Source organism: Pteropus medius, unplaced genomic scaffold (assembly GCF_902729225.1).
Source record: "Pteropus medius unplaced genomic scaffold, Ma_sr-lr_union100, whole genome shotgun sequence".
In the NCBI taxonomy this organism is placed as follows: Eukaryota; Metazoa; Chordata; class Mammalia; order Chiroptera; family Pteropodidae; genus Pteropus; species Pteropus medius.
Window position 1 is genome coordinate 8,400,712 of NW_024347788.1, and position 23,984 is coordinate 8,424,695.

The following is a 23,984-nucleotide window of genomic DNA, read 5'->3' on the forward strand; positions in this document are numbered from 1 at the left end:
TCATAATACGTTTTCGCTAAAAAGCTACTAATTTCTTTGCAAATTTTTTTTTTTTCATTCAGAGTGTGAAATGAATGACTCTCCCGAGAAGTATGTTAAAGACATCCCTTCTCTGTGTTCTTTCCTTTGTCCTCAGACAAAACAGTCAGTGTGAGGCTGCTGGAGGGGGATGTGTCCCCTCGCTTGGCTATTGTAAGTTGGTGCCAAGGAGTTTGAGACAAAACCAGGCACAGCCCTGAAGGTATATCTGATATTTTGCATCAGTCATTATAAATAATTCACATAAAAAGGTGAACCATACATAATAAAAAGAAAGAAAATATGTTTTTGAATTGCTGCTGGACAGAAATTCGTTTTCAGCCAAAACACAACAGTACTTCACACCTCTGACACACAGTTGGCTGGAAGTACCAATGACTGGCAACAAGAAACATATTCTTAGAGCTACGTGCTGTGAGTACTCAGGCCTAAAACCTGATAAAAGATAATCATGAGCCTTTAAGGTAGGTACTTTTTAATTTCTTCTTTTCAAGTGGGAGGAAAAGGGGGCATAAGATTTATAGCACTTTAACAGTGGGCAAAGGCAGCAAGAAATCACAGGCAAAAGGCCCTTTTAACACATTTACCAAAAACGAATGCGTGACAAGCACTGAGCTGGGAGGCACGGAGGGGACGAAGATGAATAAAACATAGTTCTTCTTCTTAAACGGCTTATCATTAAGCAGAAAATCCAAATTGGAAGGAAGGAAGGGAGGGAGGGAAGAAGGAAGGGAGGGCAGATGAATGGACAGATGGACAGACAGAGAGATCCAGCATGAGGAAAGGATGAATGACTGAGCGTTGCCTCCCAGGAAAAAGAAAGAAATAAGAATAAAAAATGAAACGAGGAAGAGTCAAGGAGACTCCGATTATAAATGTGAAGAACACGGTTCATTAATTTTACCTATATCTGTTGCCTTGAGAACTAAAATAAAGGATTTTCCTTTATTTTAAAGTACATAATACTTTTAAATTTAATTTCAGGTGTACGACATAGTGATTAGACATTTACACAGCTTACAAAGTGATCACCCTGATAAGCCTAGTCCCTACCCGGCACTATATGTAGTTATTACCATATTATTGACTATGTTCCGTATGCTGTACTTTACATCCCCTGCACAAAATTCTTATAGTGAATGCATGAAAACGGTAGTCTCCTGTTGATTAAGTCTGTGCTTAAACAGCCGAAGCTAGAGTTTAGTTGTTCCTTTATAACCAGTCAAGTGCATTCTGTGACAGACACAACCGTGCCCCCAAACCTGGCCTGCTCTTCTCAGGGCTGGAAGGAGAGAGGCGAGGGCGCCTGGGGCATTCCTCTCAAAAATGGAGAGAACGGTCAGATACACTGCTCTGCAGAAGTCACCTAGACCCGCTCCAGACCGCTGCCTCCTCGCCCACAAAACCAAAGGGCTGGATCGGGTCTGCATTCCTAGACGGATTCCCTCATGTTTATGCTGCTGCTGGCGGTGTGGACTGCTAGGCTGGGATGTAGGGACGTGTCCTCCTTCAGCAGGAGCGGGCCTGAAAGGTCAGAAACGCCTACCACGGACGGCACGGGGACAGTGTAAGACATGACAGGGGGACAGTGTAAGACACGCACGTCTGCCACTGCGGATCAGACCGCTGAGATTTAAATGAAATATTAGACCTGGAATCTCTCTGAAAAATTAAACACTAAATGCCAGTACGAGGTACCACTATGTAAAGTCCTTCTAACTCCCAAACCTTATTATTCCTCCTGAGCCGGCACTGTCATCATCTCAGGCAAGGGATACTGTGTCACGATAAACCCCTGGTCACCCATACGTCAGTTATTTTTCGCCCCGAGTCTCGTTAACACGATCAGAACAAACGTGGCCTTATTCACTCTTCCTTCCTGAGCACGGAGCCCAGCAGGTGTCTGTTTAAAACAGGAATCTTATCCTCTCCGTCAAAGGAGGAGCCCGGCTCACCCAGACTGCGAGGCGTGGCCCAGACGCTGAGCGGGTCTTGTCCGCGGCTGGGGCGTGGGCTCGGGGAACGGCAAGGGCCTTGCGGAGGGACCAAGGTGAGGAAGTGGACATTTCTGGTTCCTTTCTAATCATGTTCTTACAGAGTTCCTGATTTCGTTTAAGGAACTCTAAACTCATAGATCGGATATAGCCACAATGAAAAGCAACTGCACATGAAAACACGCAGGGCCGCTCATGTAGGATTTTAGATGCTTTGCGCCCCATCACCTTACACTGGTAGGAAAAACTGAGACGCAGGACATCCTGCTCACGCTCTTCCTGGGATGGTGGGGAACCGAGCCCCCAGGTTTCCTGGACCCACATCGCCGCCCACTTCTTGTTTGCCCTCGGCTACTGGGTACCCAGCAGATGCCGCTGCTCTGTCAAAGGCCCTGAGGCCGGCAGAAATATGTCCTTCCGTCTCCTGCGACCTGTTTCTTCAGAGCCTTGAAAGATGAACGTTTCTCACGATGATTCTGCCACGTCACTCACACGGCTACCTGTGTGATTAACTGCAGGTGCTCTCCGGGTCCATTAAAGAACACACCAACCAACAAAACTTGGCATCGCCACCAAAAAGGTGACCCTCAGTACACGGAAACGCGTCCTGTGGCTCCCGCTAAGTTACCGTCTCGCGTCGTTCCCTGCCGGCCGTACCCGGGAGTCGGTCCTCGAGCCTCGGGCCTGGTCACCTCCCGTGTTCCCGATTCCCAAGATTCTCCGAAATCACAGAACTTCCGTGCGTTAAGGGGCCCTGGGCCCCCGGAATGGGCATGACCGGCACTGCGGTGGCCACTTAGCCACCGTGTGACAGGGCGGAGGAGGAACACGGGGCCTCCAGGGCTCTGACCCTCTGCTTCCTCGTGTGACACCCACTGGCCTCCTGTGCCCTCTCCTGGTCCTCTCGGGTCGGCTGGGGCCTGCCACCCCCGGGCTCGCCACCTCGCTCCGGCACAGCCTCTCCTGGCCGGGTCCCGGCGGGATGACACAGAAACGCCGGCGAGGATGACGTCGTCGTCTTCCTCTACTGTTTTCCTAAATTGCTTTCTTCCTACCCAGGACTAGGCAGTATTTTCTCACAGCGGGGGATGAACAAATTCAAAGAGCCGTTTCTCGAACACGTGGCTTCTAAGAGAGAGGCCACTAAGTTTTGAAAATACGAAATGAACATTTTTTTTTTATTATTTATTATTATTTACGCCTACAGCACCCGGTCTTCCTAGGTGGTCTCCCATCCAAGCACTAACCAGGCCCGACCCTGCTTAGCTTCCAAGATCAGACATCGGGCTCGTTCAGGGTGGCAGTGGCCGCAGACCATGGACCGACCGTGGCTCCACTGGGGCGCGAACCCAGGACCTTCTGCGTGTAAAGCAGGCGTGCTAACTGCTACACTATGGAACCACGTCCACAAAATGAGCATTTTTGAGTGATCGCGCACAGCTTATAAAAATGTCTCTGGTTAGAATCCTGTCAGCAGTGATTCACTCTGTGTGATGGCCCCCTGTGGAGACTTTAGTCACCCCACGTCAGGGCGCTGAGGCCTATTTTCCCTGCTGAGATAGAAATAATGGCTAGGAAGCGTTAACTGATGGAGGTCACCAGAGTCCCATCCAGTGAAGGGACGAGTATTTCTTCAAAGATGCCTTCGTGGTCAGAAAGATTTAGGGCATTTGAAGACCACGGTATATATTTCTCCTTTTCTTCGAGATTGAGTGTCCCTTCGCTACATAGGCACAAACTTTCATAAATAAAGCTTCAAGGTCAAAATGTATCTTCTGTGATAGCAAGCAAATGTCTCTGATGAGGGGGAAATATGGTTTATTGAAGCTCAAGGATGTGTGTCTCGATGCCCAAGACATCTTTTTTATTTTTTTTCAAGCTAAAACCTAACTAAGTGAGATTAAACAAAGTGCTTAGGCATAGTAGATACTTGATATATGATTTTTAAATTTGCTACTGTAGCTAGCTACCTTTTAGGTACTTTTGAACTCAGCTCCTTTTACAAAAAAAAAAAAAACGTTCAGTTGTAGAATTGCGTTGCAGCAAGGACCACAGAAATGTGGTACCGAGCGAGCTTCCCGACCCATTCCTAAGCCACGTGGGGTATTGTTCTGATGCTCCACCAGCCCGGCCGCCGAAATTCTGCAAGGAGCTGCGCCCTCAAACTTCCGTTGCAGTTTCTAGGACCTCATGTTTCAGAAAGTCGGAAAAGGCCCTGGAGTCTACAGTCCAGGGAGAAGTGACACAGCTGACTTGTAGAAAACCCTCTGGGCAGCGCTGTCATAGAAGCGTAAGGGACGCGCGAGCCCGGGCACGGCGGACGCTTCCACGTGGCTTCTGAAGGGCAACGGCTGTCACCGTTCTCAGAAGAGGAGAAAAGTCAAGACAAGGGAATCGTTTTCCGCAGGGCCCGAGGGCTCTGTTTTTCATTCCCTTAAAATAGGGAGTCATCCAGCGTCCCAATGCTTGGATCCCAACAACATGTCACACCCTTTGCAGTAGTGAGTCCAAAAGCTGCAATGATGCTCTGATACTGACATTATTATCTCCCGCTTCACAGACAGACAAACGCAGGGAAGTTAAATTTATATCCTTCGTCCCATGGAAAAGGAAAATGACTTGAAAAGGACTTTCGCTTTATAACATCTCTAGCCAACGAGCATATAGGCCGTCGTCACTTACGGAGAGGTATTCGAGGAGGCTTGTTTTGTTTTTAAGTGATGCCACTCGCCTTATATAGTACACAGGACAAACAGAAGCAAATTATTATTTTTTTTTTGGAAATAATTTTCTCCAAATTCCCCTATCGCTAGAAATACTGTAGACACACAGGTCACAAACTTAGCCCTGGAATGAAAGCTCCGGGACAGCGGGCATGTCCCCGGCACCCATGGCAACGCCTCGGTATCCCTACCCCGAGTGGGCACATGGATGTCGTCAGAGGTTGCTTCTCTGCTTAAAATCCTTCAACAGTCTGCGCTTCAAGTAAAACCTGTCCTCCTTCCTTCGGCAGGTGAGATCAGGCTCTAGGCACCCTGCCAACCCCACCCCGGCCACGACCTCTGGCCCCGGTACACGCACCTTTCAATGTCTGACAAAAGCCAAGCTCCCAACATTTCAGGTCTTTGCACAGGACATGTTCTGCTTTTAGAATTTTCTTATTTTCCCAAATTCCCTTTTTCTTCCTGCTCTTCCCACTTGCTACCTGGATAACTGTAATTCATCCTTCGGGTCTTGGCCTAAGTATCGCCTCTTTGGAGGAGCCTTTTCTAAACCCCCTCCAGGACCGCCAAGCTAAGCTGGCTGCCCCATTTCTCTTCCCTAAACATCCCACAATCATAATGAAATAACACGTGCACAGTTATTTAGATAACATCTGCTTCTTTGGAAATACGTATTCTCCACGGGAGCATCACCTGTCTGCTGTGTAAACGGCTGTTTCTCTAGCGCCTTGTAAAGTGAGCTGTGCGTTGTGAACCTTCAGTCACATTGTGGTGAATGAATAAAAATACCAACGTGCTGTCCTAACGTCCTGGGGAGAAAAAGGGTAAATAACTGTGGAAAGCATAACGGAACTGTCAAGGAAACCGGAAATCAGGTGCATAAATTATGAAACGTAAGTCAAGGGCCTATTTGTTTTCTGACACTTGATAATAAGAAATCTTTCAACGGATGGAAAAGAAAAGCGGAAGACGACTCTGAGCGTCATTTATAGTAAGCCCCAAAACGACACGCCTGGCTATCTGCACCCCCTTAATCACTCCGGTGTCAGAGACTGTCGCCATAAATATCTGGGACTGAAGGGACGGAAGAAAGGAAGTTTGCTGGTTTGAGCATTATTTTCATTTTCAAAACAAGTATGTGGGATGTGTTATCGACAGACAGTACGTGCGTGTCTGTGTGAGCTGACGAGATGGTTTCGGGCACAGGATCCTAGGTCACATTGCTTTTCATCTCGGACCACGCGTCTCATTTCAGACCTTGGAGCCCAGAAGCGGACAGGAACACAGCGGGTCCAGAGAGCAAGTGGGGAAAGGACAGGTTCGGAGACGTGGCTGGAGGTCGGGCTGACACTTGAGTGAGCAGCGAGGGGCTTGTCTCTAACTTTGCAGCGAAAGCGTGGCCAGTGAAGAGAGAGCCTCGGTGGCCAGCCACGTGCTGAGGCTGCCAGGGCAACACCCCCGCCACCCTTTCCCTGTGAGCTCTAGACGCTTCCAATCTTACCGCGGGCTTCCTTTCAACGGCATCTTCAAACCCCGCGGACCTGAAAGGAAGCTCGCCATCATGCTCCGCGTCTTGTCCCAGCCTTCCCCACCTCGGGACATGGCCCCGCCACTGACACGGCTCCCAGAGCTCGGAACCCAGGAGTCACGGTGGACACTCCCCGCCCCTACCATGAATTCCTGTTGTTTCTACAATTACTGTCTCACGGGTCCCTTCTCTTCCCTCCTTCTCCATCGCCATGGTCATTACTGCCACGATGATCTCTTATCTGAGTAACTGCCACCCAAGAGCTCCGCCGCCCACGCCCCCATCAGGGATCCACAGGGCTTACAGGAGTGCTCTGTGAAAACGCGACCCTCGCATACTGCTCCCCCGCCCAACACTCTTCAGCGACATCCCACAGCACCCTTTATCTGTTAGTAGCAGACCCACTTATCATGCCGATTGGTACTGGCTTTATTTACTCCTCTCCGTGTCTCCCGCTGGGCTCTCGAGCACGAGAGGCGGTCTATGTCTCGTATTCCCAGTATTCGGCACAGTGTCTGGCTCCGTAAATCCCGGTTAACAGAGTGATGCTTCAGGAGATGAAAGGATCTCACAAAACGCCTCTTCAAATCTGGGCATATTAAAGAGGATGAAGGTGTTCCTGGGAGGATTATACAACTCAAGACGGGGGAGAAAAAAAAAGGGGAAAAAATATATCTATTTGAGGAAGCAGAGAGGAATTAAAATGGGTGGAAGCATCGGCGAACGAGAAAGCAGACAGGGGACCGTAACCCGCCTTAGCCTCCCCACGAGTCTGAAAGCTAAGGTCTTCTCAGAGTGGCAGGGAACACAGGTGGTGACAGTAAGCTCAGAGCTTCTGAAGAGGAGACGGCAAAGGATAAGCCAAGAAACAACGCAGAGTGTTCACAGATACTTATGAGTCAAGACATTCTTTTATCGACTCCGAGTTCATCCCCGGGGGGGCACGTGGCACTGTCTTGTGTATGACCCTTTCATAGCTAATAGTGGGGTGTGATGCTTTTTCGGAACGTGTATTCGAAATACGGCAAATGGCATGCTAAGAAACTTGGGGTGAAACCTACATGTCAAAGTCCACAACAGCTAAGGAGAGACTCGTGACATTAGGAAAGGGAATTTCAAAAAGTTTAGAAGAGGTTACAGCTCTCTTGGCTGAAAATCCACTCCTCCTGAGATGTACTGTCTCATCTCTTCGCCTCCCAGACTCCACAGGGCTGCAGCCTTCCCTAACATGGCCCGTCTCCTTCTAAAATGTACTTTCAATAGATCTTAGTTTTTCTCAAAAAAAAAAAAAAAGTTTAGAAGAAAGCAAAGTCAAATCTCATGGCCAGAGCATGTCCAGGGAGTATTACCCGTCCCCGTGAGGGCCCAGGCAAGAAATTTGAAACCTGGGACCTCAGCTGCTGGTTTTCAACTCTTCCAGTTGATGATTATAACTCTGGAAAAGAAGCCAGGGGACGTGGGGAGGGAGCAGCTGGTCACACAGATGGTATCAAAGCTTGAGATTTGATATTCTGGATTTCGGCTTATGACACCAGAGGTGGGGGCTCCTGGAAAGTGACGATGAGTATCACAGACAACTGGGAAGGCCTCGGGCAACACCTGACCACAAGAGAATCATTTTGAGACTTGAGGTCAGGGAGTGACACTGTTTTTAGCGAAGGCACAAACAAACAAAATTGTAAACTAGATCCCAGGGAAGGTATCATATGTGGCAAAGATGGACAGAAAAGGGTCTCCGCAGCTGATGGAAAAATTTGGTGTAGATGGCTCTATTCTAGTGTCTCCTGAGATACTAACAGATATTTTTTTAAAAAAGCTAAATCAAGTTTGGGGAATCCTGTGTACTAGACACCACTCTTTGAAATTGCATGTTGCATGTTAGCGTAGCAAACGCTCTAAGGAAACTCATGAAAGAAGTAACCTTCTGAGTTAAACCCAGACTTTATCATGATTGTCGGGCCATGTAAATACCTGTATGACACACGCCCCACTGAACAACAACTCGGGCACACTGATGCTCCCACAGACCAGTTTAGAAAATCCTGGATCTGTACTAATGCACAAAATCTTGATAATAAGAACAAATCCGTAACAACAACAACAACAACAACAACAACAACAACGACGACGACAAATCCACAAAACTAAAATTATGGGGAATAAAACAAATAGGACATAACCACATGGAGGTAAATGTTATCTCGCAAACAAAGACTTTGGAAGACGTGACTCAGGGCTAGAGTATAACGATATGATATATTTTGGATAAAAGGAACAAATGACATGTAATGGTCTCAAGGTGCCCTTGGTGCCGAGGAAGGTTAAGAGGGGCGTTCGGGAGGGTCGGCACGCGGCTGCGGTGAGGCGCACGTGGGTGAGGAAGTGGGAAGAAGGTGGGAGAGGCGTGACTGGGGGGTTCGCGCTACACGCCAGAAAGGCACGTGGGACGTGGTCTGCCTCCTGGGACATCTGCCTTGCTCGGCGGCTAATTTTAAAGAACAGAAGAAGGGGTCAGGCATGGGACTCAGCGTCGGCTTACTTTTAACAAACATGGGAAGAGTTAGTTGGTCATTTAAAAAATACCAGAAATGTTTGGAGAAAGCCAAGTGCTCATAAAATCTAGCCTCTCCCTAATCCCTCCAGAGATTAGTTTTCGAGATTCCTCGGAAGGAGGGCGACACAAAATAATCTTTGAATCCCTCCTGAGATGTTCGAGACTCTCTCCTAACATCTGACGGCCGCACTGGAGAATTCCAGAGGGAGCCCGCGTGGAAACCGTCGGAGAAGCGACGTTCTTGGCTCTCTGGCTATGCAGGGAAGGGACAGACAGCAGTGTTTTACAGAAGTCATCGTAGTCACCTCTGACAACGGGCCCGTGAAAGAGGTGCGATCATCATTTTCGAGAAAAGGTGAAATGCTTTTTTCCATGCTCAAAGAGAATAAGTTCGCCAAAGACACTTGGCCGGTAAGAGTGAGAAAATGCAAACAGCCTACGTGTAAAACTGGAATGCTTCAGTAAGCTAGGAAAGATTCAGTCGACGGAGTATCTACGACGCTTTAATATACAACAATAAAATGGAAAAACAATTTAGAATAAGGTGCTAAAGATGTGTAATAGAACATCTTACATTTAATACGATTAAAATGTTTGCACGGAAGGAAAAAGACTGTAAGAAAATACAGAAACACCAGTTGAATAAAACAGAACCTGACTGTGAGATAGTGTCAAGGAGTCGGCTGGCAGCCCCAGAACAATGCAAAGTGCAATTCAATTGGCAGAGCGGGGAATGAAGAAGGGTCACCAAGGAGACCCTTAGCGGCTTAAAATTCAGTGTACGCAGTTTGGCTAACACAGGAGATAGAGAACGTAATTCGGGGCAGATACGGCACATTTTCTACAATGAGTAAGGCTGTAATTCTTTTCATGGTAAGTTGGTGAGAAAATCATATATCGGTCATGGTTAAAAATGTCAGAAGCCTCAAAAGAATAAGAAAAAAATAATGGATTATTGAGGTGTGGCTTACTCTGGAAGTCACACGACACTTTCTGAGGGAAATGGGAGTTAGAGACGAGAGTAATTTCTGCCATGTGAATATTTCAATTAGGCAGCCGAGAAAATGTGCGTGAAGAAATACAAGTCTTCGCTCTCAAGTTGTCGGAAAGAAGTATCCGTCTAGATTCGCTTTAGGGAAAAGGGGTCTGGATAAATACACGTTCGAACCCTAGAGAATCTCATTCACGTACATACACGTATGTCCTGTAGCAGACTAAGCTTTGATTGTATGAATTCGACGACATTTTGCAGAATTTCCTAAATATCCTAAGTATGTTTCACAGCTCAATCTTCGACTTTCCTTGTCCCGTCTCCCACGTCCGCCGGCCTCCTATCCTCTCTCATGTTCTTCCAAGTTATATTAAAAAAGAACCATCTACACTTTTCTATATGCATGTGTGTGTACACACACGTGTTCGTATATATGGACACACACGCACACGAATTACATGTAATTTACCACAGCTAGTTTAGACTTGCGCGTCTATGAACACTATTCACAGAAAAAATTAAAAAGAAAGAAAGAAACCAAATGCTCGGTCAACTCGGCATAAAGCACGCAGGTCCGTGGGGGTGGAACTTGTATAAAAACTGACTGTCACGTCGCCATGCACATTCTGGAATGGCAGGGACCGGAGTCACTGTATTGAGACCGCGTCTCCATAAATATGTGGTGAGTGAGTGAGCGAGCGAGTGAATACTGAAAACCCCACATGTCCTTCCAGGCAGCTCAAGGCCCATCTCCCTGATAACATCTTCCCTCAGAGCCCCAGGAATGGATCCTTCTGGAAAGTACTACATTGCTAACCTGAACCACTACCTAACACCCGATTCTACGCATCATCTTTATTGCTGGGCTTTTCAATTTAGGGAGACACGCTCCTCAAGGATACTTATGTATGTACATATCTCCCAAAGCTCTTGTTACAGGGCGCATGGAAAAATCGCAAAAACAGGTATTAAATTAAATGATGGGCTTCTACTTTGCGACGCTGCCAAACATTTTCCCTACCGAATGCATCATATCATGATTCCAAGGTGTGGCGGAAAGACAAGGCGCTGGAAAAGTCACCTGAACTCTGTCTCTCCGCTTTTACAATGGGAGTACGAACAAGAATGACAACAAGTGTCCGCCTATCTCAAAGAGAAGACTGTGGAATCAAACGGCGTCATGTACGTGAGAGAGTTTTGCCAATGGGAAAGCAGGTATGAGCCCTCTCTTTACTGATTTAAAATACGCAGCTGACGTCGCACTGCCGCCGACGAGGGACATTGCACGTGGCTCTTTTTCTGAGAACAGCTCTTAGGCAGAAGGGCACGGTAGTGAGGAATAGGATCTGAAGCACAGCCTGCCAAGCATGCTCCAGTCATAATTCACAGACCATGTTCAACACTTGCGTGTGGAGAGATTACTGGGCACCTGTCACCCACCCCCTTCGGCACTGCTGCCAGCGTCTTCAGACCCAGGAGAAAGCTTACCAGACACAAGCTGCTGTCCAGGTAACCCCACGGGCACCATGCCCAAATTATTCATGGCGGTGGCCCAGGCTGTGGGATCTGTCATGGACATGTTGAGCTGGGTTGTGTCTATCGCTATACTCCCCAAACCATCGGCGGCTGCAGGGAAAAAAAAAAAAAAAAACAAAAAAAAAAACAATGACTAAGAGTCAACAACCAAGGGTGTTTGTTTTTACAGGAAATCCTGTTTCTGGAAATGGGAGGCTGGCTTCATTGAGCACTTTTGCAAACCACAAAAAAACACGGCACCATAATCTACAGCAATTTTTCCTTCAGACCCAAACGTGAAGAGAGTCTGAACACATTCTGGGAGGAAACCTGACGCTACGTGGTATATATCACACACAGAACGCCATGGAAGAAGCACCCCGGGAAAAAAACTGGGGAACCGCTTCCTTCTCCCAGCAAAACGTTAGCTAAGTGCCAAGGCTGAGGGGCAAAGCAGGAACGCTCTCTTGGTAAAACAAGTCAGGTGACTGGGCCGACTGAGAATAAATAAATTCATCTGTTTCTAAGGACAATTCTAGAGCAGGGGCACCTTTTAATCTCTAAAATCGCTGTCAAGTCATGACACTGACTTGAGAGGATTAAGCACTCCCTCGTAACAGACCCCTCTTTTACAAACTCTCCATCGTTACACTTAACGTGGCTTTTCCCAAACATCTCTTATAAGCACAGACTTTCATCAAAACAAAATAAACAAATAAATGACATTAAAAAATAGCGCTGGGCTAACACACACACACACACACACACACACAGAGCAAAAGAGGTCAAATCTGACTTAGCGCTCCTCGGCGTGCGAGGCTCTGGGTTCGATGCACATTTTCATGGCCGGGCACACTTTCCCACTAAGAACTCAAGGTGCCTCGTGACCGGGGCTGGCCGTGGACATTTACCTGCAGCCATCATCTGAGGAAGCTGCTGGGGACAGTGGGCGATGCTTTCAATGCCACCTGCATCTACAATTGAATCACGAGCATCCTGGGGGCCAGGAGCGCTTTGCAGGCTGAGTGCAGGGTCCCCACGGAGAAGATCATCGGGTTCTGCAAAAGGGGAAAGGAATATGGTGAAATTGGCGTCATAACCGAGGGAGCCTTCCCTTCGTGGGAAAAGCTCTGTCCATGCACACCACACGCAATGGAGAAAACCCCCCGGTCAGAGGCAGGGCGGCTGAGCTGCTGCCTATGCTCAGCGGCTGTCCCTTGGCGTGGCTTCAGGGCCCTGGGAGACGGGTGGGTCACCTCTCAACCCACCGAGGGCCAGGGCGGCTGCATAAAGAGCCCTTTGCCAGAGCAGCTGGGGCCCGGCCTTTGACTGAAGAGACTTCGCAGCCGGGCTTATCAGGCCCCGCACAGCCTCTGCCACGCACCGGACATCAATGAGCGGGCAGGTGCGGGGCCGAGGGCGATTTTTTCTTAAGTTAAAGACTTAATCGATGTTGTTATTTTGGAAGACAGTCATCTGTGAAATGTATTCAGACAGGGGGAAAAAAGCAGGGAAGAGGAAGAAAAAAGCAAGAATCTCTTCACCGTGAGGCCGGGAAAGGAGCGAACCCCAATCACAATAGACAGGGAAGGCGAAGGGAAGAACAGTTTGCTGGACGGTGCACGTGGCACAAAGGAAAAGCGTTTGTCTTGTGCATGTCTTTTAGTTCTATGGAGAGATGAATGCAACTGGCCACAGCTTACCCTAGAATTGCAGACACATAAGTATATATGTATTGGACGTTTCAAAGCATATTTCTAACAAAACCCGATAACAATAAAACATTAAACACTGTTGCAGAGGGCCCCTCCACATCACGTTATTTACAAAATGCTATGCCTTCTCTTCATCCTTAAAGATGCAAAAACATACCATTCATACATGCACATTTTAGGTGCATTCTCGCCAGTTCATAACCGGAAGGTGAAACAGACCACGTTTCGATGGGTGAGCTGGGAAGTCTGACTTTACATCTGATCGAAGAATTGAATTTGAATATTTAGTTCTATCTAGGTCTATATTTGGAAATTTTCCTAAACCATGTGTCTGGTAATGGATATTTTAGAATTAGATGCTATGGTCTGTTTGTCAGTGCACCTCAGTGTAAAGTTTGGCCCTTTTACGGGGTATTCTTTTATTTCTTTGACTCTTAGGTGCAAGCATCAGTCACCCTTTCAACAATGTGCTGTCAATCAAAAATTTATTGCCAGTTAGGTATAAGTTTAATGCAAAGGGAAGTTCAGGTTCAATATCTCAAGGACGGGACGGGGAATGAGCAAACTGTTTCCATGATGTCCACAGATCTCTAGCCCTCAACTAGAGGGGCCTGTGAGATTGTGGGGAATTTTTCCCCAAAGTCTGTCAGGAAGATGAGACATCTTCATCATGCACTGCTGAATGACTCCAACTTTGGGAGCAAACTGGATTCAGGACAAATATTGCATACCTTGCAATTAAACCCTACTTCCCAAATGAATTCAGAACTTGCTTCTGTGTTGTGCATCAATTATCTCGGGGAATGGATGCTATCAGACGAAGCGATCCTCACCATGGAAAACAGACTCCCTAACACTAATATGCGGCTGGCTAACCTTTAGCTACCCACACACCAGCAATATTTCTGCGACGAAACCTCCAAGTACTTCTTTTCTCTCGACCTCCAAGCATTTCAAAACGCCAAAGCAGTGGCGGGCTAGACAGCGTTCCCTCTTTTGCTCAAACGGCCCTGTAGTAGGGCCCCCCCAGATCATCGCAAGGTCACTATTGATCTCACTTATCTCCCCAAATGAGGTTTAGCTGGCTGGCTTCCTTGTAGCTCAAGTTCTCCCTGCATGGGCAAGAATCACAATTTTTTTTTTTCTTTCTGTCCGATGAGTCTTGCAGTTCTGGAACATTCTATCAGAGAACGACTGGTGCTCCACCAGCCTCGTGTTACCTCGCCTTTTTGCTACAGTGTTGTAGGGATGGTGTCCCCTTCCTTGCTCTGCAACTGTCTGTTCCAATGGCAGTTTTCGCCTTAGTGATTATGGTCTTCCAAAGGGACGTCGAGTGTCCCGGAGGCCCACAGCCTCTACGCACATTTGTCGCTCCCATCTTAACAAATTGCTACTGTTTCATAAAAAAATTTTTAAAAAAAACTTTTTTAAAGTATTGTTTTCGTGGCAAGACGTGGTTTGTAGTTCTGAATTGGTCCTCTAATGGGTCACTGACTTTTGATTTATTACACCTCTTCCCACTTCCGATCCAATGGTTTGAATGACACACAACTGTATGTGGCTACCATGTACCTAGAATGGTGACTTTAACGTAAGTTCTGTCATGTTAGGTACTTCCAATAGTCTCAAGGACGCCACGCAATTCTTTAAGAAATTAAACTTGATTTTATCACCTGGATGGGAGGAAAGGTGATATTTTTAATTAATTACTTACTACCTGGTAATTTGTGAATAGACAGAGGAACTAATTTTGTTCTCTGTGACCATCTATTGTTCCTATTGAATGCCTGCCTTTTCAAATAATTCAAGATCGTAATGCCTAATTTTATCATTCAAATCAATTTCTTTGCCTTATGTTTTTTTACTTCCAAACTATAGAAAGATTAATATTCTTAATGATATTTATTTATACGCAGAGATGTTGGTAGTTCAGAATGATGGCTGATAAAGCACTTGGAATATAGTAGGAGCTAATTGTTATTATTTTATTTGGAAGTGTAGTGTTCCCACTAAGGTATCCTGGGATCTTTGTGTTCCGCTGGATAATTATGTAATTAATTCTTAAACAGTGAATAACACTTGATATTTTTAAAAGTAACTGTTGCCCTACTTTTCCATGTCACACCTAAATTGTAGCAGAATATTTCTTCATCGTCCCCAACTCCCTTATAAAATCATATCATTTAAAAGATGTATGAATTTTTCTGTTTTTTGGTTTTTTTTTTCTGCCTATGCAACTACAAAAGCTGTCAAGAAATTCATGCCCGATTGTGAGACTGGCAGTCTCCATTTCCAGCTTTGAGCGAGGTAAGATCATCATAAGCAATCAGATGTACAGAATACCAAAGATAGCAGTACAGCTTTGTCCAGAGTTCATCTGGAATGTAACCTGTTCTTTGTTAAGGTATATGCAAGTATAAGACCTCACATCCAATTGTATACCTGTTCACAAGCTACATTTATGCTCAGGGTTGCATTGAGCTATGTCGATGAAGCAAATAGCTTTTGAAACTCACCAAGCCTATAAAAACACTATTTGGCCTAAAAAATGGCAAAGGCTTCTCCCATTCTTAATAACACAACTCTTTCTAACTCTGCCCACCTTTAACAGGTTCCAAGGACACACACACATACTCAAGAACAAAACCCATTTGTAACTGTCCACGAAACATAGATTCCTATTAAAGGGAAGTGGAGATTAAGTATTGAAAATTCTTTTTTTAAAAAGAATGATTTCGTTTGATGTAAGTCTTTAGGTTCATGCCTACTTCAGGAGAAAAATAATTATAGTGAGAAAATCAGATTTATTAATGCCTTGTCAAGAGCTGATTCCAAAGGAAACTTATTTCATACAATGTCTGAAACTTTCTGATTTTTATAAAAGTTATTCATTAGCATTATCATGGTTTATAAGTCTAGCAAAAAGAAAAATGTACTCTAATTCAAAGTTCTACTTTCCTCTTCCATCATCAAGAAAACATCTCATTTTGGTTTTCAATTAATCCATAGAATTCTTCCTTGAGGTTATCAAAATGTTCCATAGCTTAAAACAACATAGAATACTGTTAAACGGATGTTACTTATGTATAAACTCCATAATTATTATGCAATTATATATGAATAATAATGGGGACATTTCTGCTTCCTAGAATGGTAAACTGAGTAATTCAGACAATTCTTCCACTGAGGAATAAATAGTAAAGCTTAATGTCTTTCATTGGTTTGATAAAATTCTCACTATTATCTCTTCAAACACAAAAGGAGCCTAAAGGACATGCTCTAATTACTTACTAAGCAGACAGCTAAGGCAACTAAGGGCCCTGCTAAGTGCTGGGTCTTTTGTTTTTCTGACCTGGGAGATGAGAAGAATCTGCAAGTTTTGGGGCAGAGTGGAATTGCTCTACAAAATATCACAGGAAAGGGCACCACGGATTAGTGCTTTGAGGGGGAAAAAAGAAGGGACTTTCGTGGGCCCCCCATGGGAAGGGAGACTTCAGAGAAGGTAAATGACTAAGGCAGATTTTCAACTGGTTCATTGGAAAATACACAATGCAAACCTTTCCCCTGCCCCATCTACAGAAATGCCGGAGAAGTCTATACTGGTCTTTAATCCTTAGATTGAGTAATTCTGGAGGGGCTTTAGACAAGGGAGCTTGAAGAGGGTAACGAGGAGGCAGCTGATCACGGAGACTCCCTAAAGTACAACGCCACACATCGCGTTTTCAAGGCTGTCAATAGAGTCTGTGCCACATTAGTGTTTTGATTGACAATGGAGTGCGCGGATGACAGTGGTGCCTTTATAGCCAGGCGTGTAGTGAGCTGTGCCATCTAGGCTTGTGTGACTTCACGCTACGCTGTGCGCGTAGTGACAGACTCGGCTCGCGGCACGTTTCTCAGAGCATATCCCCATCGTTAAGAGGCACGTGACTACGTACTGGATGTTGGTGATTGATGATCAAAGTCTCCTGATTGACAGGGGGGAGGGGACAAAAAAGAATGAAGGGTTTGAAAAAGAGGTCTGGATTAGGTTAGATTTTTATGCAGAATTAGATCTTACAGGAGATTTCCGAGGAGAGGACTGTAAAGTAGAAATATTCGATCAGATGAAGATAAAAAAAGATCTTTCTCAGTGATAGAGCGAAAAGTCACCTTGTGGAAAGGACGTGAGCAGAGGACGGAACTGGGCGAAGATCAATGATACCCGACCCCGCTTGGTATCAAAGCCATGAAGTCAGAGGTCTCCTTCAGGACCTGGCCTGTTCCGCAGACATTCGTAACATCGCCGAACTCTTTTCAAAAACGTCACGGATTGACACATATCACAGCACGGCGCACCTGAGGAGAGACGCTGCTCCTGCTCTATGGAGTTTTTACTCTGTCCTTTAGGGTAAGGGACAAAAAAGATATGGACTCCCTCCTCTGTGCTTCTATAGTACTCTGAACCTTTCCCTAGACCAGCACTTGTAACTCCATATTCCAATTAGCTGTTTATGTCTACGCCCCTAATAAAGAACAAGCTTAGAATGATTAAGGAAACTAGTCATCTTAGCGTACCCTGCTCCTAGCGAGCAGAGCACCTGGAAGGTTCTCTCTCTCTCTCTCTCTCTCTCTCTCTGTCTGTCTGTCTCTCTCTCTCTCTCAACCTCTGTCCCTCCCTCCCTCCCCTCCATCTCTCTCTATATGTAAAAGACATTTGTAATATGTGTTATATATAACATGCATTATTTTTAATATATTTATAATTTATAAAATGTATTAAAATTATATACAAATTACATATATATGTTTTTCAAATACATTTAGGCGCAGAAGAAAGAAAAGCGAAAGGGAAAATAAAAGAGAAAGAAGGAAGTAATCAAAGAACGAAGGGATAAACTTCCGTTCCAGGGTCCGACCCCAAAGGCTGGAGGTTTGGAAGCTCAAGAACACAAAAGGCGAAGCTGCTGTTGGAAACGGAAACACAGATGCATTTAAAGGGTCAAAGAAAGAGAATTTTTAGAAGGCACTAGATCTTTCCAGATAACCTCTCGGTGCACTTAACAAGTCATCCTTCGAGATCTAAGTCCCGCCACCTCCCCGGCAGCCAGTGTGGGGTCATAACCAGGTTATGGCGATGTCCTCCTTTTGTGAGATTTCTCGCAGCTGCTCTTTGAATGAGCCGAAATCTATAAATAACGGCATCTCCAGACCCATTACGCAGTGCATTAGTGTAACAAAGGCAGAGAGGCACGGTGCTAAGGAAGCGACATCATCGGAAGGAAGTGAGAGATTCAACGGACAGGCCTCGCGGAGGATCCAAAGTGGATCTGGCCATTCCTCAAACACGAAATGGCATTAGGTCTATGATTACATCCTTCATTTTCCCACTTCGTCTAGCAGCCAATTTTAAAGTGCAAACCGTTGTCCTTCCATCTCAGGGAGAAAATGGTTACTGAATAAATGATAAGGTTTCACCCACGACATGGCTGGCTCTGAAGAACTCAACACTGGGAGAAAGAGAGAGAGAGAGAGAAAGAGAGAGAGAGAACCAGAAGTCTCCCTCTGAAATCACGCGATCGAACAAAATAACCAAGTTGGCCACAGAGAAACGACTCGACGAGGGTGGCAGATAAAGCCAATTATCTTTTGATACAAAGAAAAATACTATTCGGCATTACATATATAGTGTAGAGAAATGACAGAGGTAAAATTATTCTGTTTTCAGAAAACCTTTGCTTTTAAAAAATTACACTTTGTATTTCTAAATTGAACATAATAATAAAAGAGAAAGCTTGAGACATTAGAGACAAAGTACTTCTCTTTCTATTAAAATCAGAAAAGAAAAGAAAAGAAAATAGGACTGGAAATGCTACTATAATAATATGTAATTTCAAAGTCTTTGTATAGATGAGATTTAAAACACAGGAGCATCCATAGACTATTTCACATTTTCTGAGGAGGGCTGTGTTACACTTGAAGGTTGTTTATGAAATATGTAATGGGTCGACTCACTGCTCTCATTAATGGGTATCTATCAAGCACACACACAACACGTGGTCACAGGTTACTCCCCACCTTCCCTAATCTACGTACCATGAGACAAGTTATCATTGCTAACTCTGCTGGTGAGTGAATTATTAAAGGAAGCAATCTCATGTGTACACATAAGCCTGGATCCTTGAAAACCGAGAGAGCCTCACTTTAAGCGAAGCTCTCCCTAAGTCCCCGAGGATTCAGGACAAACAGCTAGGTTCAGAGCACATCAAGGTTCAAACCCAAGAGTTCATCCACCTCAACTTCTCCAAGACACGGAAATTCCCAAAATGTTTCTCACCGGCAACCGCCTCCAAACGGCCTTAACAGTTCACAAATTCTCCCTTCGGCTGCGACCTTCCTTGCCTGGAAAGTAAGCGGCCTGCGGGCTGCCTGGAATCCTACTTCTGCAGTGACGCGTGGCCTTGGCACAGTGACTCCTCGGTCCCCTGAAAAGGGATCTCGAGGGATAACTGCCAACTCAGAGAGTCACAGGCGCGTAAACAAGGGAGGAGCAGAGAGTTCCTGCTCCCTCTCAACCGAGCGTCTTGCGTTTGCTTTCTCTCTGTTCTCGCCACGCTTCCATTCAGAGATCCGCGGGACAGACCAAACACACGGGACGCCGCGGCTGCGTAAGGACATCGCCGGAGATGGCCAAGCTGTGGGCCGCCGAGAAATAGCCGCAGAGAGACCAGAGGAAGGGGTGGGTCCTTCTGAGACGGAGGGGGACACTCCCGAACCAGACTCAGACTTCGGGTGGGTTTCAGGCTTCGAAGACGCAGCCGTCGCGAGAGGCGAAGTCAGTCAACCCCGGACACCGTCGGAAATCAAAGGACATTGTGCACGTGTGGCCGCTACAGCCAGGCCTTGCTCCGCACGCCGGTCTTTTTGGCCACATTTGGACACAGAGAGCCATTTCTGGAAACATTATTATCGTCTTATGCAAGGGAAGCAGACAATACATAATTCTGTAGTTTGTGCTGTTTTGTACTTGGGCTTTTCGTTAGGTTCTCTTTCTACACCTTGACCCAACCATGGGAAACACATTAAGCTACAAAGCGGAGCATTTTAATTGTAGCAGGTGAATAACTGACCCTAAATGGCTGCAAGCTCTGGTAAATGGATTATCTATTTTCCAAAAAGCCCCGATTAGAGCTCTTAAATCTATGGAAATCCACCCGCGGTCAAACGCGGATCGGCCCAGACCGGCCTGAGCCTGCCCAGCAGGGTCATGGAGAACGCACTAGTTACTCTTTAAACTAATGGGCTCTTAAAGATGCCATTGCGACACGATGAATAAAGCATTAGCTCGAGGCCACAGTCACCCCAGGAGCTACAGACGCAGCAGGGCACCCCACCTCCAGTGAGATGCCCTGGGCTAGAGGCATTTTTCTCTAAACGACCACTCTGCAGCCAGTGAGCACAAACTGGGGGGCCTGGGTTCCCTACGATGGTCCTGTTTGCTCCACGGGAACTCACAGGTGGTGTGGCTCCCCCCACGCAGGTGGGCCAGCTGGGGGAGGGGCGCTGGGACACGGGTGCCTGAGGCAACGCACATGCGCTAACATATCCAACTGGAAAGTTCTAGGCAGGTAGGGCGCATTCTGAGGAAACGGGTCACGCCTTAGGTGCCTCTGGCTATGTCGGCAAGACTCAAATGGAGGGGGCTCGGACCAGAGAAAGGCCTGTGGGGCCCAGGGATTCCTGGGATGGGGGCGGGGGCACAGCAAGGTGGCCCTAGGCTCCAGGGACACTCGTGGTTCGGAAGCTAACGGGAAGACCATCTTGGTGAAGATCTTTCTGTTTTAGTGGCTTTTGGATGTCAGGGATTATCATCAAGAGTAGGACCTGGCCACACGCAGTGACCCCACCGAGGACTTGTTAACACAGGAAACCTCCGTGGAGTTTTCTGCCCCAGGAAGCGGGGTGGACAGACACGGACGGGAAGGTCCCCGCACTGCACAAAGGTCGAAGGCCACTGCACACGCCACGGCGACAGCCGTGGCTCCCTCTACTGGCCCTCCTGGTTCCAGACCTCCGGCGGGGGCCTGAATGTGCTGCTCCCAGCCCCTCATCTCCCGTGCTGACGCGTGCCCCGCAGGTGCGACGTCCGCCTCTCAACAAGGTCACTCAGAAACCCTGCCACTCAAAGGAATGGCATCTGGAAAACCAAGCTCCTCAGACATCACCGTTCTCCCTAATCCCGTCTCCTGCCTCGAGGACCCGTCTGCCCCTGGCAAAGTAGCCCGTTTCTCTAATGACGGTCGTGGCATCGGTTAGGACCGTGAGGCGCGAGGTCCTCAAAAATGCTGGAGAGCTGAAGACGGGGTGTCGGCGTGCACCGACAACGCGCGTTATCAAACGCACACACTCATGTAACGCGACGCCTGCGTGGTCCACACCGCGGCCACTCTTCTCATCGGCAGGTGTAGTATTCACGCAGCGTCGCCGCTGCCGAAGGTCGTTTGCGAGTGGGGCTGTCCTCACTTTGCAAAAAAAACACAACTCCCCGCGTCTGCACAATTACGGAGAAATCAGAGCTGGTTTTAAAGGAAAGGAGTGACTTGTAGGCGAAGAATTTCAAAAGCAGAATTATAAAAATCCTGTCCCCATTGTCTTTTAGACGGAATTATAGTAAGTGTCGGATGTGAGTGTGCTTCATGTCTGATACGGCACGGGGTGAGGCCTCGCGGGCGCAGCTGCCACCACCGCCTGGAGCCCAGGAAGGTTTTAAATGACCGTCCTCAGGCCCTGTCCGTGTCCCTCCCGCCTACTACGTGTGAAATAAACAAATCGGTTATTTCCCTTCAAATTCGCCAAACTCCGTTCACGATCCGAGGCCATCGCGAGTCATTTATTCACAGATGGCTTACGTATTCTCAGGGGAAGGCGGAGGAACCAGCAAAAACTGACCCTAAAGAACACGGATATAAAAGAGAAACGTCTGGCCCATGGTGCTGAACGTCCTTTCATATTAGCTTAGAGTAATCGTATTTATTTACGGTTTTATTATTTATAAAAAAAAAAAACAACTATGCTGAATGTGCTTTGTGGGAATTACACTATATTGCTATTGCTGCCCTGGTTTATATTTTCACAGCTAGATGGCTTAAACCCAACCTAAACAAATATTTTAGAAGAATCCCCACTAGCGTTATTACATTTCTCCCTTCCTCGTCTTAATGAAAAAGATCTGCTCTTTGAGTCCTTTGACAGTCTCACTCTTGTACGATTCTAAATGTGATGGTTTATTATGAGATAATGTTTCCTGGAAATAATGACTAAGAAAATAACCAGCTTCCAGTGGTGGTTAAAGGCTGCCGCGCATGGAGTGACGGCATGCGGGAAGCACCGTGCTGGCTGTCACCTCCCTGTATCCACCAGGCCTTGGACACTGATGCAGTGAGGATAATGATTTTATTTCTTACGCAGTGAAGTAGACTAGTCCGTGCACTTATCCAGCATTTCAGCCTGACGCAATCTCTGTGAAACAAATAGTTTTATTAATAGGCTAAGAACAAGGTAAACAAACCAGTGAGACACGTAATCGACCCAAAACTAAATGCGGCGTTATTTCCAGACTTCTCACAGTGCAATCTCTGAATACCAAACTCTTCCTTTAATACAAGGGTTCCCAGTCCTTGGGTCATGGACTGGTACTGGTCTGAAGCCTGTTAGGAACCGGGCCGCACAGTAGGAGGTGAGCGGTGGGTGAGCAAGCGAAGCTTCATCTGTGTCTGCAGCCGCCCCCAGCGCCAGCATCACCGCCTCAGCTCCGCCTCGGATCCTCAGGTGTTAGACTCTCATAGGAGCGCCGGTCCCTGGTGCCACAAAAGCTGGGGACCGCTGCTTTCAAAGGAGACACCATCTTCATTCAGACAGACTCCCCAAGCTCCCGCTACCATTCCGAACTACCAGCTAATTCAACTTTTTCCTAGTGGTGAAACTGGCGTGGAAATTCAGTGACACAGTATAAGAACGTGTTAATTTTAAAAGATATTATTACTAGCGTCAAGACTTGTCATGAATTTAAAAAGCTAAAGTGTTCAAGTTAAAAAGAGAACTTCGCTCCTCGCCCCTTCCCCCAGAGGCAACGAGGCGGAAAGTAGCTTTCTGAACAACAGACCCAGACGTGTGACCCCGTGAAAACCCACAACGGCCTACAAGACAGATGTTCTTAGCGACTTTGTACAAAAGAAGAAAAACTAAGATTCACAAAGTTAAGACTGTGGATCATGCGCCCATGGTCACAAAGCTAATGAACGGCAGAGCCCAGGGTTCCGTTTGCCTTGGCCTGAACCCCTGTTCTAGATTTGGGGAACTAAGGTTTCCTCCGACAGAGCCAGATGGGGAGGTCGCTCTGAAGACTGAGGCCTCTGAGGGAAAAGGGTTCGTTTCATCCTCTGGCGATGCGTTCGCTCAGCAGATTTTTATTACGTGCTTTGCATGCAGGTGACGTGCTCGAGATCAGGAATACAGTCGTGAGCAAGACAGAGACCCTGACTTCAAGGAGTCTGCAAATTAAAAAGCATCAGCGGACTTGAGCTCGCCGTAGCGCGGCATGCTGGGTACTCAGGAGCCCGCCTATGACAAGGGAACACCCACCACCACTCGACTCTGGATAGAAGTACTTCTTTAAAGCATTGCTAGGCTTGCAAGAGGTAAGGAAACTAACTAAAATTCCTCCCTTCCCCTTCCCTATCCCCCACTAAAAAAGACAAGTAGGCTGAAACCAGCAGGAGTTTTTGTGAGCAGTAGGTCAACGTGAAGCCGGTGCTGCTTGGAGGGACAATGCCAGCATCAGCACTGTGCCAGGGGACTCTCCCGTGGCGAGGCGGAGCCTGGTCTGGGGATCCCGCCTCAATCAGGACCCGGAAGCTGGGCTGTGTCTTCGCATGACCCTTTCCCCAGGC

The 23,984-nt window shown here is 46.8% G+C and overlaps 1 protein-coding gene across 1 annotated transcript in view; it reads right to left on the reverse strand.

Annotated features, from left to right (window-relative positions):
• ENOX1 (ecto-NOX disulfide-thiol exchanger 1) overlaps positions 1-23,984 on the reverse strand; it is a 370,860-nt gene that overhangs the window by 164,512 nt on the left and 182,364 nt on the right. The window contains exons 4-5 of the mRNA XM_039877329.1: positions 12,256-12,402; positions 11,318-11,455 (exon numbers count right to left, since the gene is read on the reverse strand). Coding sequence (XP_039733263.1) covers positions 11,318-11,455; positions 12,256-12,402 — 285 coding nt within the window. The remainder of the gene's footprint in view (positions 1-11,317; positions 11,456-12,255; positions 12,403-23,984) is intronic.